The following is a 14,088-nucleotide window of genomic DNA, read 5'->3' on the forward strand; positions in this document are numbered from 1 at the left end:
TTTGGATCTGGGGCCCAGGTAAACTCATTGTTTTGGAAAGGAATTAAAATAAAATTGCTACCGTTCAATCCATTCCTATCTAAACAAAAACGAGACGTATGTACGGCAAGGGTAAAAAAATCCGTGATCTTCTTTGGATGAATCATGGTGTTGCACGTTGAGGATGGAAGTGATGATTCTGTAACGCAACGCTCCAAATTGATAATCACGCAACTAAAGTATCAAAATCCGACTCTGAAAGTCCGTTTGACAGCAATTCCGACAACAAACCCACAGGGTGGCGGATTGATCTGGCATTGCTCCGGACCGTCAATGACGTCATTGCTCGTGGTGGGCCGGTGATATGGCTCTTTTTAACATATAGTACAGAGTGAGTCCGCAAAAGTGGGACTCGTACGTGTCCTTTGAGTTTGGACTTTTGGCCGGACTCGAGTCTTTTACTTCAGTCAGTTTAGCCAAAAGATTCGTCTTGCGAATTTCTAAGAGGAAAAAATAACATTTTATCCGGGCTCGAGTCCTTTCTAAAATCAATTATCAAAAATCTCCCTCATTTTAAGGGTTTTGAATATTTTGGAGTTAATTTGAAATTATGGAAGAGAAAGAAAAAAATAGTTTTTGATAATCACATTTTTGTGATGTTGAAAATCCAAGTTAATTCTTGGGGAAATTGAATCAAGATATAATCCGGGAATTTTGGGGCTAAACACAATGAAATTCATACCATTAAATCCCATGTAACTAAGTGGCGTTGTAATGGATGGTATCACGATCTATAATCAAGTCCTAACTAAGTGTACTCCCAATTCTAATTGCAACGGTTTTGAAAATCTTAGTTCTTGTAATGTTTTTAGGCATGTAAGTTTGAGTAACAAAATCACACTTGTTTCCTATGATTTTTCGAGGTGGAAAAATGCCCAGATATGTGTTTGGGAGTTTTCCTCGAAACTTGACAGGGCTTTTTGAACATCGTGAGGCTGAGTTGCGTTTCTAAGTTAAGACATTGTCAGTTTTTAGTGTAATCAATATCAATATTCCACTAGTTTCCAGAGCATTTTGAAGTTTTCAGCCAAAATGAGAGGAATATGGAAATATTTCAAGGTCAAGCTAGGCTAGTGCCTTCGACAATGAAATTCAAAATTGAAACCAGAATCTAGGCGCAGCTTTGCATAAGAAATAAGACATTTTGAAATTAGTGGGCTTAGTAGGCCGGGAAGCTGGATAGGCTGCAAAGCCACTGAGTACGATAATTTTGGGGGAATTTTTTGAAACTGGTTGGAATCATCACATTTATTTTGGAAGAAAATAACTAGAAGAACTTCATTGGAGAATTTTTCAAACATTGATGTGTACCTAAATTGAAAATCAATGTACTATTTACCGTATTTTCTCGGCTTCAAAAAATATATATTTGACTCTAAAAGAGTAGCCTCTTCCCCAACTCTAATAATTTGGCTCTTATCAATGTTAGAGTGATATTTCGTTGTATTTGTCCGGGTTTCAACGCTTCTCGATGTTTTAACCCAAAAAGGTTTAGATTCATCTAGTGAGCATCTCGTACAATACATACATGATAAATAGGGTCAAAAAATCAGATCAGAAAAACGAGCCCAGATCGGCCCGCACCAAGGAGGGAGATTTGACAAATGGGTTGGACAGACTTCGTTTCAGACAGCAGGTTGATCAGCCCGGAGGCCAGGCCCGGTCGCTCAAGCTGGATGACCTTCGGGCGTGCTGGGTTGAAAGGGATCGCGAGTATCTTGCATGGACTCAATGTCTATGCGGGCGCCCGAGCGACTACTCATAGAGGCCGGACCGGCCGAAAGGTGACCTGCAAGAGCATCAGAGGTACGTAGCATATTTTTCTTCGACTTTCAAATACGCTGGCAGATGCAATTTTTGACCATCACAATTGATAGTCTATAACTAGTACTGTCAAATGAATCTAAAATTCCTGTGATCCTAGTATTTAGTTTCAACGGTTACTTTAAACTATGTGAAAGATACCACGATGAATCAATTGTTTCCAAGGCAAAATGTCGTCTTTATGTGTTGGATTGGCCTAGGCCTAGATCATTCCAATAAGCTTCATTTTTGTGCACATGTTGCACCTCAATATTTTCCACTTGTGAGATTGCGATTCTAACCGTGCTAGTTTGGACTCACTATTTAGCAGTAACATCATGGTGGGTCTGAAATCATTTGTTACAGAAAACACTAGCACATTCGAAAAAAAAGCGTTTTGCTATCTTAACCCATATAGGGTTGGTTCGAAGAACAGTGTGAGCAGCATTTTAAAAAGTTATCCAAGGAAAAGTAATCTTGATATATTCCTCACCTCTCGAGCGCGATGATCCCGATGCCGAATGGGTACCCGAAGGTCGGAGGGCTCGAGGCGCGCTCGCTCCGCCCTGAGTGTCGGGCTGATCGTCCTTTTCAGCGGGCGTGGCGGTTTGGCTCTCAAGATAGCTGAGTAAAGGGGCGGGAGGAGCCGTAGAATGGAGCAGATGAAGACTCTCTTCCTCTCCGGATGCTTCGGCTTCGCGTCTCCGCATAATTTCGGCTAAAGCAGCAGCGACTTGCGCCTGAACCTGTCGGATGTTGTTCCGCATGTTTTGCTGGAACTCTTAACAAAAGACAAATCCCACCTGCACTGATCATGTTACTAGCTCAATTTTTCCACGTCATTTACCTTCGTCACCATTGATCAAAGGGGTTCGCTCGGAGCTGGAGGTTCGAGCATTTTGTAGATAGTATCGCTGGCGCTCCTCATCTCGCTCTTGGGACCAACGCCACAATTGGTAGGATGATGGTGGAAAGGGGAACCTATCACGTTCCCGCAGGAATTGAAACAAGATCGCCACCACCAATAATGCGATCCAACTCACGGTCAGGGCGATATCTGTTGTCTGAAAGACCATCCCCAGTTTCGTATAGCCTGTCAGCATTTTCCCAGAAGTTGTTCTTACTTGATAGGGCGGGTTCAAGTAGGCCAATCCGAATTCATCGACACTGGAACGTCGCAAGACGTTGAAGAAAATGTACTTGAGGTTGGACCCCGAGTAATGCTCAATGGGCAGCATGACCAGCGTCGATCCCAACATGGCCGAGGTAAGAAGCGAAGCGAATTTGGCCCCCGGGATCAATGGAATGGCCGGCAGAAGAGCGATCCCACAGAATATGAGCCAATAATTCTTGTCATTCATTAGAAGTTGAACGTTCAAAGCCGGGAAGAAGAATATGATGCAAGCCACGATGGCACCAAACGTCAAGATGGGCACAATCACGGCCAAAACCGGGATGCCAATCAACACCCACATCATCAAACTAAACACACCACCTATTATAGAGTTTGAAAAAAAATAAAAAGAAAAAAAAACCACGATCAAAATATGACTACATTTCGTTTTGACTAGTTCGACCAACAAGCACTTACAGACGGTGGCAAAGAGTCCGCAATAGCCAAAGAGGCCCCAGTATTCAACGCTGAGCGAGTTTTGAACCACCATGTACCCGATGAACCCTCCCAGGAAAAAGCCGAACAAAAATTGGGAGAGGGCGAAGAAGCGATGACCGCAAAAGGCCATGAACAGTCCCAAGAAGAACACGATGGCGCACAAAAGCTAAAGAAAAAAAAAGGCCAATTTTATATCGCACCTCTGGTGTGACACGAACTTCTAGAAATATGGACTGTGAACGAGCATCCCGCCTAATCGGCGTGCTCTTGGTCAAAGCAACTCTAAGCCACCTTTCGAATCAAACTGAAAAAGTTAGAAACGTAGACCTCTTCAATTAAAAGTGGGTCATTTTTCATGGCTTACTTGTAAAATGGTTCGCTTCAAAATTATGCTGCCCAAAGCTCATGTAGCTGACCAAGAGCAGGCCGAAAATTCGAATTTTCATGTAGTGTTTACTACATAACTTTGGACATATCGCCTGAGTTCCCTAAGCATAGCAGTTTTGGGCACAAACTTGGCCAAGTTCATCTATTCAACAAAATCTTGTTGTCGTATGAAGTGCTCATTTGAACCAAGGATAACGGTTTAAGACTTAAGAAATTTTGGCTTCCGTTCGCAGTCCATATCTCTAGAAGTCCGTGACAGATGTCACAATTGGAGACTCACCTCGGTGGCCCACATAGACATCACCCGACAATTGTGGGGAAGGTTGACGTCCAAGTTGCACCCATACGTGGCCGATGACACGTAGACCGAACTCTGATTGCCTTGGTGTTGAACCACGGCCGCATAAATGGCTGGTGTTCCGGGATATGCCGCAAATCGGACCTTGACTAGGCCTTCGCCGTCGGGATAGCTGACGAAAACCGGCTGAATGGGCGTGCCGTATTCTTTGATGTCCGTGGGACGAATCATGGTCTCGGCTAGTTCGGCCAAGAAGTAATCCTCGTCAAAGTTCCGCTCGTTGAGATATCGTTGGTAGACGGAATACACGAAATCGCGGTCTTGGAGGGTGGTGTTGCAAGACCAAGCCGAGGTATTCATGATGCCCGCCGTGGACAGTGTCACTGAATTTAATAGAGACATAATGTTATTAATTTTTATCTCTATTCACAACGACAATATGCATCTTAAAACCGGAGAAAAATTATGTATCATAATGAGAGCAAGAACATAATTAGCAGTTTTAGGTTCTTCCAAAGTTCGCCAATAACTAAGATCTAATTACTGGGTCAACGAATTTGGGGGCACAATTGGGGCTGCTCAAAAACGGACAAATACATTTTCGAATGCTTTTCCAATTCATTTTTGTTACGTTGTCCTATTGCACCTTTTGCATTTTCCAGTTTTTTAAACTAAATTCTAAAAAAAAAATACTTTTATTCATGCTTGTCCATTCTTGTTTCTTTTATCAATTATTGTGTTTTCCAATTTTCTGAAACCCTTGATATCTTTCGCTCTGACGCACTTAGTGTTTCCTCAAAGATGCCCCGCTAGCATCATTCAGGTATTTAAAAGTTATAGGTGCACCTTTTAAACGATATTCTTTGACACTTTGCGCCTTTTTTGTTGGCTTTTCATATGCATTTTCTGTCAATTTTATTTGCAATTTTCGAACAACCCAAGATCACATGTTTTCATACAAAAACTGAAAACAAACAATGTTCCAAAAGAGACAATTGGGGACAGTTATGAACTATTAACATTACACTATGGACAAGTGGAGAATATACTTCATGTGGCGAACAAAAAAAAATACACACCCTTAAGAACAAAAGTCAGTCATCCATCAGGAATAGGGTCTCAAATTGAACTCCAATGGAGTATCCAAATACTTCGATGAAATACAACCTCTAAGGGTTTGAGTTTTGAGCGCCCACCTTTCAACTCACGCTCAACTTGGTCTCGTTCTGTCACCTCAGCCCCGCCCACCTTTTCCGGACACTGTCTCAGACTCACCTTCCACCATGGCCTGGTTATAAACCACCTGCAAGGCGGGCTGATAGGTCAGATTGGCGCCTTGCGTACCGTTACACACCCCCGGGACGGGCGCATGAGCAATGTAGCCTTGGACTTGCAGAACGGCCGACACGTCAAACTGATTGTGATTATGCACATAGACCCGCGTGTTACGCCCATCGTCGTTCAGAGTGGGGACAATCAAACCCACATGATTGAGTGGGCTCCCCCCCTGGCTAATATTGCTCAAAATGGGCCCGGAATTCAAGCTCAAGTTGTAGTACTGAGTGTGAGCTTCGAACACCCAAAATGCCTGACCCGTGCCCGTGGCATTGACCGACAAGGCCAGACTGGCATTGGCCGGCACGCGCTGAATGACCGGCGTGTTTTCAATCAAGGTCAACCCGCCCACCGTGCTCAGCATACCCATCCAAGTCCAAACCATGCCCAGCCCGCGCACACTCATGCTGCGGCTTGGCTCCCAATCTCAAACTGACTAGCTCGTCATGGTCCAGGCGTGCGATAAGAGAGAGGGGGCGGAATCCGGCGAGACAGAGGGCGAGAGGGATCAATTCTCAACCCCAGTCACATCGGAACGAGAGTTGAACCACGGAAGAGGGTGGTCAACGACATGAACTGGAAGACAGGCAGACAGGCAGACAGGTAGGTGGGTAGGTAGGTCGGCAAATAGCCCTTGGTAACACTTTGAAAGGGGAGGAGGAGGAGGATTTTGTTGACCAACAGTCTGGTCGGAAACAGGCGCGACGAAGAGCAGGAGGAGGAGAACTGGAAGGGGGGTGTCGCAAGTCCCTGGAATGTCCGTCAAGTAGGGGAGTTTTCGAGACGAGTCTCCGGGGTCCCTGGGATTGGTTGTTTGTGGGGGAGATCTGGACTTTGTGTGTCTGTTGTTGTGGTTCCACGGACTTTTAGCAGTCTGGACGGTTAACGGATGTCCTGAAACGGGTCAGAGCGACGCTGAGCCTCGATTTTCATGGCATATTTGGCAGAGAAGAGACTCTGGTGGTGGGCATGACAGGCCAGTTGCTTTGATGATATTGGATAGTACAGAGATTAGTTGGCCTGTTATATTGTTAAAAGGTCAGTGGAGCTGACCCGGAGAGGCGGTGGCAGAAGCTAATTGATGTAGCCATGACTACCTGGTCTGAGTTCCCTATGGTAGAGTTGGGACCCATGGTGTCATGGTGACAGTCAGATCTTTGGATTATGTCAAAAAGTAATTGGGCATAACATGGCTGATTTGAAAAGCTTTTTTTCGTTCGAGGTCAGTCCATTTCTTTAGTAGTCTGTAGTAGCTGTTTCCTTTGTTTTGGATCAAGGATGTCCGATCTGTCGTTTTCACGGAACGCACTTAAAATAACTCACGCCAACCTGAAAGACATGACCAGCCTGAAAATCTTAACTCCTTTGGGAAAGCCGCACAGAACAGAAGGTCAGTCTGTGCTAGATGAATCAAAACATGTATGTGAGAGGGCTTAGTATGTCTCCCCAGTCAGAATATTGAACGACACTGACCCATTTCGTCCATTAAAAAAGACAAATATTTAACCGGGTTCACTTTTGGATTGGCCATGTCATGCCCACCTTTGTTTGTGGGAAGTCATATAAAAAATAGCGACCGATCTGGAGGTAAAAAGGGAATGACAAGGATCTATCTGTTTGGGATTGTTAACAAAACCTCATTTTGAAGAGTTGAAGAAGGAACGAATAAGCTTAAGGTATAGATCTGAAGAAAAATGCTTATGTTGCCAAAAAACTTCTTTAGATTTAAAAATGCAAAATATTGAGAAAAGAAAGATAAAAGCTATGAAAAAAAGTGTGACCAAAAAAAAAACAAGTCTCTAATTTGCATGAAAAGCTGTTATTAATTTCTTTTTATTATTTAGTTTTTTTCCACGGGCTGTTATACCGGCACAGGGCATGTAATCCCCAGTGCTATTAATATGAAAGGTTATAATTCGGTTATATACTACCTTTCAATCTTTATATGATATTTAGTCCAGCAACGAAAATGTAGGGTTGATCTGGAATGCTATCTAAAAATTTGTCCAAGTCTGACTTGAAAGATGCAACCGGATCAACAATGCCTACGTATTCCCTATGAATATTTGAGGGAAGCAAATTAAACAATGAAGGAACCCCAGAAAGAAGAGATGTGGACTTCTTTGTTCGAACTAGCCTGGATTCTCGTGGGCTTTAATGTGCTCTCAATACGCACATTAAGCCTCTACGGTCACTACAATTGACCCTAAATCCTGGGTTGGGACAAAGCTCATGGATGCTCTTGAAGACAGTATCAGTTACCTTTTGTACCTTCCCTGAACACTGTACAGTCCCAACTTTTTTAATCTCTCCCAATACGAGAGCGATCTCATTCCTGTGATGTTCCAAGTTAAACATCTTTGGACCTGCTCAAGCTTTTGCAAACCTGCTGAACTAATTGGAGCCCAAATGGGAGAGGCATATTCAAGATGTGGCTGGACAATCGACTTGTACAGAGTTAGCATCGTGAGGCTATCTCTGGACTTAAACGTGCGATATATCCAACCACACATTTGAAAAGCTTTCCCCACCCTCAACTGGATATGCTCATCAAACTTTCCATTATTTTGGGAGGAATACACCTAAATCTTTCATAGATGAGACCTACTCAATATCTTTACTTTCATTATCTACGAGTGGAGTACTTAAAGGAGTTGACCCAAACGTCATTAGGCGGAATCTCATTCCGTTCAGGGCCACATTACTCTCAGTTACCCATGAGTAGATTCGATCTAAGTCCTTTGCAAGGCTACTGAAATCTTGGCCATTCCTGCCAGAAACTTACTTGGTATCGTCAGCATAAGAAGAGAGGCTGGCAGTAATACTAAGCTTTTGAAGGGGGGCAACGAATGTTATAAAAAGGAGGGGCCCTAAGATGGAACCCAGGGGAACACCTGACTTGACATCATGTTTATCACTAAGGGATCCCTCGACCTTAACAATTTGCTTCCTATCCTGAATGAAGCTTCTTATCCAATTGAGAACCTGGTCTTGGATCCCAATCTCATGGAGCCTGTTAACTAAAAGGTCACGATCTACCTTGTCAAAGGCCTTGGCAAAGTCGAGATAGACTACATCAACTGACTCATGGCTCTCTAGTCCCTCAATAACCTGCTCAATATGTTCAATCAGTTGGGTAACCGTGCTAAAATGTGCTCGGAACCCATGCTGGCTAGGAGGAAGGACTTCATAAATATCAAGAAATTCAACAAGTTTGAACTTCATGATCTTCTCAAACACCTTCCAAACATTTGAAGTGAGAGAAATAGGCCTATAGTTATTGGGGGGCGACCTATCTCCCCCTTTAAAAATTGGAACAACGTGAGCTAACTTTATTGAAAATGGAAACGTGCCCTGATCAAAGATGCAACGCATCAGGTACGAGAAAACAAGAGCAAGAACCAGTGAGCATCTCATCAGAAACTGGGATGTCACACTGAAATAACGGTAGATAACGAGTGAAACCTATGTATTATAAACGGAATTTTGATATAAAAGTAAAATGATATGAAGTAAAATAAAATAAGATAAAATAAAAGAAACATACCCCCAGCCTCCTCTTCTCACAGGCTCTTGACACACTCAATTAATGAGCATGTCTTTGTGAGCATGTGAGCCAGCTTGACGAGGCAGCGAAAGGCTGGAGGTTGCGTTGTTTGGTTATACTACACACCATCAGGGCCAAGAGAGCTCGAGAGTCTGAAGTCCCTTCATGGCCTCTAAAGCATCTTGATCTGTGACTACAAGATCGTCTAATTGCTCAATTTGACTGACGTTGTCAATCTCAACAGACTCATCTTTAGCGCAATGACTTGCTGCTCCTAAACTCTGTGGAGTTGAAAACACACTGGAAAACTGATCTCCAAGCATGTTAGCCATAGCCTCTACATTACTAATGGTTTCCCCACCAACCTCAAAAAACCCAACAGGGTGTTCCATCTTTCTCTTAGAGTTCGCATATGGAATGCGACCTGACCTCCTGAACCACCTTACTCTCAGTTTGTAACTGGTCATTTTAGATGGAGGCCTTAATCTTAACCTGAACTACGTCCAACTTTTTTTGAAGGCTAGCCACGATTCGTGGAATCGAACTGATGTGAAGCCTTTTTGAAGTGTTTGTAACTCTTTTTGAACAAAGTCTACCTATATTTTGGAATTTTAGTCCGTGTATCACCTTTCGGAACACATTCAGGTATTGCTAGATTGGAGCAAACTTCCTCAAAAACTGAAACTAGTTCGTCAATGGCTGCATCTATGGACGATTCCTGTTTCAGCATTGAAATATGGTCACGCTCTCTTAACACGGTGCCCAAATCCATTAATTTAGAAAAATGGAAGAGGGGAGCAAAATGGTATCTCGTATTGAATACAGCAAGACCGGGGCTGTTTGAAGATAGTAAGCTGGAATTGTGTCACTGTTCATTTTTGGGCTTAATTTATGTTTAAAAAGTTACTATTTTCCAATGGAAGATAGACTTCCTCAAGCTGTCCCTAATCAGCTTATTTTTCAGACCCGCCATTTGAAACATCCTCCAAGATGTACTTTCAAGTGGCAAATGAAATAAGTTGACAGGAGTTATTTGATTGGCATGTTGCCTGGAAATGTTACTTAACCCCATACTATTGTGATCACCATGGGTTGAAAATGATTTATTCTTTACATCATTTCTGGCTATGTTACAATTGCGAAAGCTCGTTTTTTGACCTCAATGTACCCAAAGCGGCATAACTGGACGACCTTGGAGATCGAGGAACAACAATCAACTAGTTAGATTTTCCATCTGAAGGTCGTGTTCAAAAATGTTCCTGCCGCCCATCCGTCTATTATGACCAAGACCTTCAGTTTAAAAGTATTCTACATTCCCATATGATACTTGCATGCACACAAATGTGACTAAAGTTCAACCAGTGCTCCCTGATACAACCAATTCATGGTTGGATTTCCAATATTTGATCATGTTGTTCAATAGGACTTTGATCAAATTAATAGCCTTAGACCAAAGGCATTCTCTATGGGTCTTATGTGACCTAACTGAGGATCATCAATCCTTGAATCTTTACTACTTATCACTTATTTACTGACGATTACTTTTCAGGCTCTCATATTGATGGTTCTGAGAGTAAGAGAGTCAAGTGAGAACTCAACCTTTTTGGACAATGACCATTCTATTGGTATAGGTCAGAAACACAATTCTTGTTGTCAAGGACCTTATAACTGGAAATTGTTGTTGAACAGATATCCCTCCTGAAAATTATCGGCCTGCTTCGTACGTCTGCGCATCATTCAGCCAAATACCATCTCCATTTGATGATGAAGATAGCACGTAATATGTTACAACCTCAACTGCACAACTCTGCGAATTGTAAAAGTTACCTCTCTCCTGGAGTGCCCAATCTCAATCAAAGTTTCAGTGTAGTTTACTTTCGCGTATAATGGCAAATTTAAACAAATACAAGTTTCTCTTTTTCTTGCATACGTAAGTATTACTGCTGCTGATTCAATAAATGATAAATTCTTTGCGTGTGACGGCTTTCTGTTGTACCAATTTCTTTATTATCTCAGATTTTTCATATAGATTTTTTCCACTGGTAGATGCCAAGAACAGAGTTCAACATGATACCTAACTCGAATTGATGTCTTTCCATCCTGAAAATGTTGAAATGTTGAGCTATCCAACTTTCAGTGATAACGCTTGACACAATGATGAACAAGAACTAAAAATAAGGTGATCATTTATCACTCCATATAATGGCTTGCTCACTTCAAATTCACGGATAGGACAATATCTTTACAAAATTTGAACATCAAGAACACTCCCTCTGTATTGTTGACTTGAAAACTCCTTGGTCTTCAGCGATTGGTCATCAACGATTGTTCTGGGACATTACACAATGAATATTCGGTGTACTTTAAAGTTTGTGAAATCATTCCAAACTCTTTTCCATTGGACCTCATTATTGAGTAATCAGGTGCTGAAGGCCGGTGCACGGTATCTACTTTCAAGGAAAATGTTTATTGTAGAGCACTGGCTGCATATTATCACTTGGGTCAAATAAGTGTAAAACTAGCCATAGACCAACAACTCGGTGCAAAGACTCGGCGAACAAAGCACAAACTTCAGATGGAAAATCTAACTAGTTGATTGTTGTTCCTCGATCTCCAAGGTCGTCCAGTTATGCCGCTTTGGGTACATTGAGGTCAAAAAACGAGCTTTCGCAATTGTAACATAGCCAGAAATGATGTAAAGAATAAATCATTTTCAACCCATGGTGATCACAATAGTATGGAGTTAAGTTACATTTCTAGGCAACATGCCAATCAAATAACTCCTGTCAACTTATTTCATTTGCCACTTGAAAGTACATCTTGGAGGATGTTTCAAATGGCGGGTCTGAAAAATAAGCTGATTAGGGACAGCTTGAGGAAGTCTATCTTCCATTGGAAAATAGTAACTTTTTAAACATAAATTAAGCCCAAAAATGAACAGTGACACAATTCCAGCTTACTATCTTCAAACAGCCCCGGTCTTGCTGTATTCAATACGAGATACCATTTTGCTCCCCTCTTCCATTTTTCTAAATTAATGGATTTGGGCACCGTGTTAACCTTTCTCTAATCAACGGCCAATGGTCATCTTTGAACTTGAACTGAACAATTTGGCCGGTTTTAGAATAGTGTACGGCGACTTTTGAGTTATGGTCGACCTCATCTCAAGAACATGGTGATCTGACAGATTACTCGATGTCACATGGACATATTGGATCAGATCAGGGGCATTGGAAAAGACCAAGTCCAGAACGTTATTTGCTCTGGTGGCTGCACCTACATGCTGAGAGAGATTGCGCAAGATTGCAAATTCTTCCAGCTTTTCAAACGACTGAGATGTCGATTTCGAAATGGGAATATACCCATCGGGACTAGCCTCTCACTCTCCAACGCTAGCCGGAAAATTAAAGTCCCCTACAATGAATATCTTTGAGCAAACTGCCTGATCCAACTCATTTCCAGTGAATTGGAGTGCTAACATAAAAGAGTTTACTGAACAAGAGGGTGGCCTATATATTGTCACAATGGATAGATCAAGACCTTGGAGATGACCGACTTCTCCTTCTCCTTTAGACATGTAAACATGGCTAATGCGCAGATCTGTTCTAACATATAAACATACGCCCCCATGGGGGAAAATGAAATTATCAGGGCATACTCTATCACATCAAATTGAGTTGAAACCAACCACGGCTACCTCTTCATCTAAGACCCCTGGTCGAAGCCAGGTTTCTGTCATGGAAATGAAAGACCCGAGGCCGGTTTTTAAAGCTCATACCTCGGAGTTAGAGGCTTAGACGTTAACTGACCGGTATGAAACTACTCTCGTCAAAGTAGTGAGCAAATGCTCATTCTGGGTAACGTCAAAGCCTTAACTCAGATGTGCAAGCGTTTGAAAAACTCGCCTTTGCCTATCTCAAGCTAGTTAGTTCTTCAAGAAGCTTGATCTTTGTGCTGCCTTTTTTGGAAATAAGACAATACACATTTAGATACAGCCCATTTACGGGCTGATTGCCCTTTGATGGACTAGAGCAAGGACACTAGCTTTAGAGTCCCTGACTAGAGCTATCAAATCTTTCACTAGGCCTTCTAAGCTTAAAAATCCTGCTTTTAGACAAAACTCATCTTAGGTGGAGGGTGAGAAAACCTGTAAGGAGAAGGTAAAAGAGGAGGGGAGGAACTCTGGCTGCCACCTAAGCATACGATCTAAAAGATGCGTTGGGAGCATGGCTTCCAGAGAGGGGATTAGGGCTACAAATTCTAGTTAGGAGGGAGTGTGAGGGAAAATTGAGGACGAGAGATCGGGAGAGGGGGGGGGGTTAACATGGAGTGGGGAAAAGGGTACAAAAAGTACTGTTAGTGGTAGGATAAGTCTGTTGATTTTTTTCGCGCAATGTTTGATATTAAGACACTGCTTCAATAAATACAGATGTTATCCCCTCTGGAGCCTAGTGCTATTGCTGGGAATGATTTTGTTTGACAAATGATTTTGGGATTTTGATTGGATCAAACCTATGATGGGAAGTAAAGCTAAACTGCAGCTCCCTTTTTTTAGCTGACTTTCCCAAACAGAAAACAGGCAGTTGAATTTGATAACCAAATTCATTGGTAGACCAAATATTGTATAAAAGTTTAGGAGTTTACAATTAAGCAAATCACAATCTTTTGTCTCAATCAAACCGAGGACTACTTTATTTGAATCAGTTAGTAAAACAGGTGAAAACTCAAACCAAACCAAAAGATAAAATGGCTAAAAAAAAATCGGTAGGTTGCAAGGAATTGGGTGTTTATGATTCTAAAAATGTGAAAAAAGTCGAAAAAATGGAAAATTGACAAAAAGTAAGGAGAAATTCGGCCCAATCATTTTTGCCCCGAAAAAAACCTTAAAAGGTTTTATCTTTTTTTCGAGGTCTAGTTATGTCGTTACTAATGCCCCATCTTACGGCCCAACAGACCACAACCAGAGCTTCAATATAGAGACGGACTTTGGCAACAAATTTGTTTTCATCCATGATATGGTCTCCGACCCAAAAATCCCTGGGACTAACAAATGACTACACAATAATA

The 14,088-nt window shown here is 42.1% G+C and overlaps 1 protein-coding gene across 1 annotated transcript; it reads right to left on the reverse strand.

The window, feature by feature from the left end:
* Positions 1 to 1,462: 1,462 nt before the first annotated feature.
* On the reverse strand, positions 1,463 to 6,486 carry LOC131888746 (transmembrane 7 superfamily member 3-like). Its single transcript, XM_059237670.1, has 7 exons — positions 5,415 to 6,486; positions 4,122 to 4,522; positions 3,434 to 3,620; positions 2,967 to 3,337; positions 2,690 to 2,906; positions 2,336 to 2,623; positions 1,463 to 1,828 (listed from the first exon to the last, which is right to left on the reverse strand). Exons 1-7 carry the CDS (start codon positions 5,878 to 5,880, stop codon positions 1,707 to 1,709), a joined length of 2,052 nt encoding a protein of 683 aa, XP_059093653.1. The 5' UTR covers positions 5,881 to 6,486; the 3' UTR covers positions 1,463 to 1,706.
* Positions 6,487 to 14,088: the final 7,602 nt, after the last annotated feature.

Source organism: Tigriopus californicus, chromosome 10, assembly GCF_007210705.1.
Source record: "Tigriopus californicus strain San Diego chromosome 10, Tcal_SD_v2.1, whole genome shotgun sequence".
In the NCBI taxonomy this organism is placed as follows: Eukaryota; Metazoa; Arthropoda; class Copepoda; order Harpacticoida; family Harpacticidae; genus Tigriopus; species Tigriopus californicus.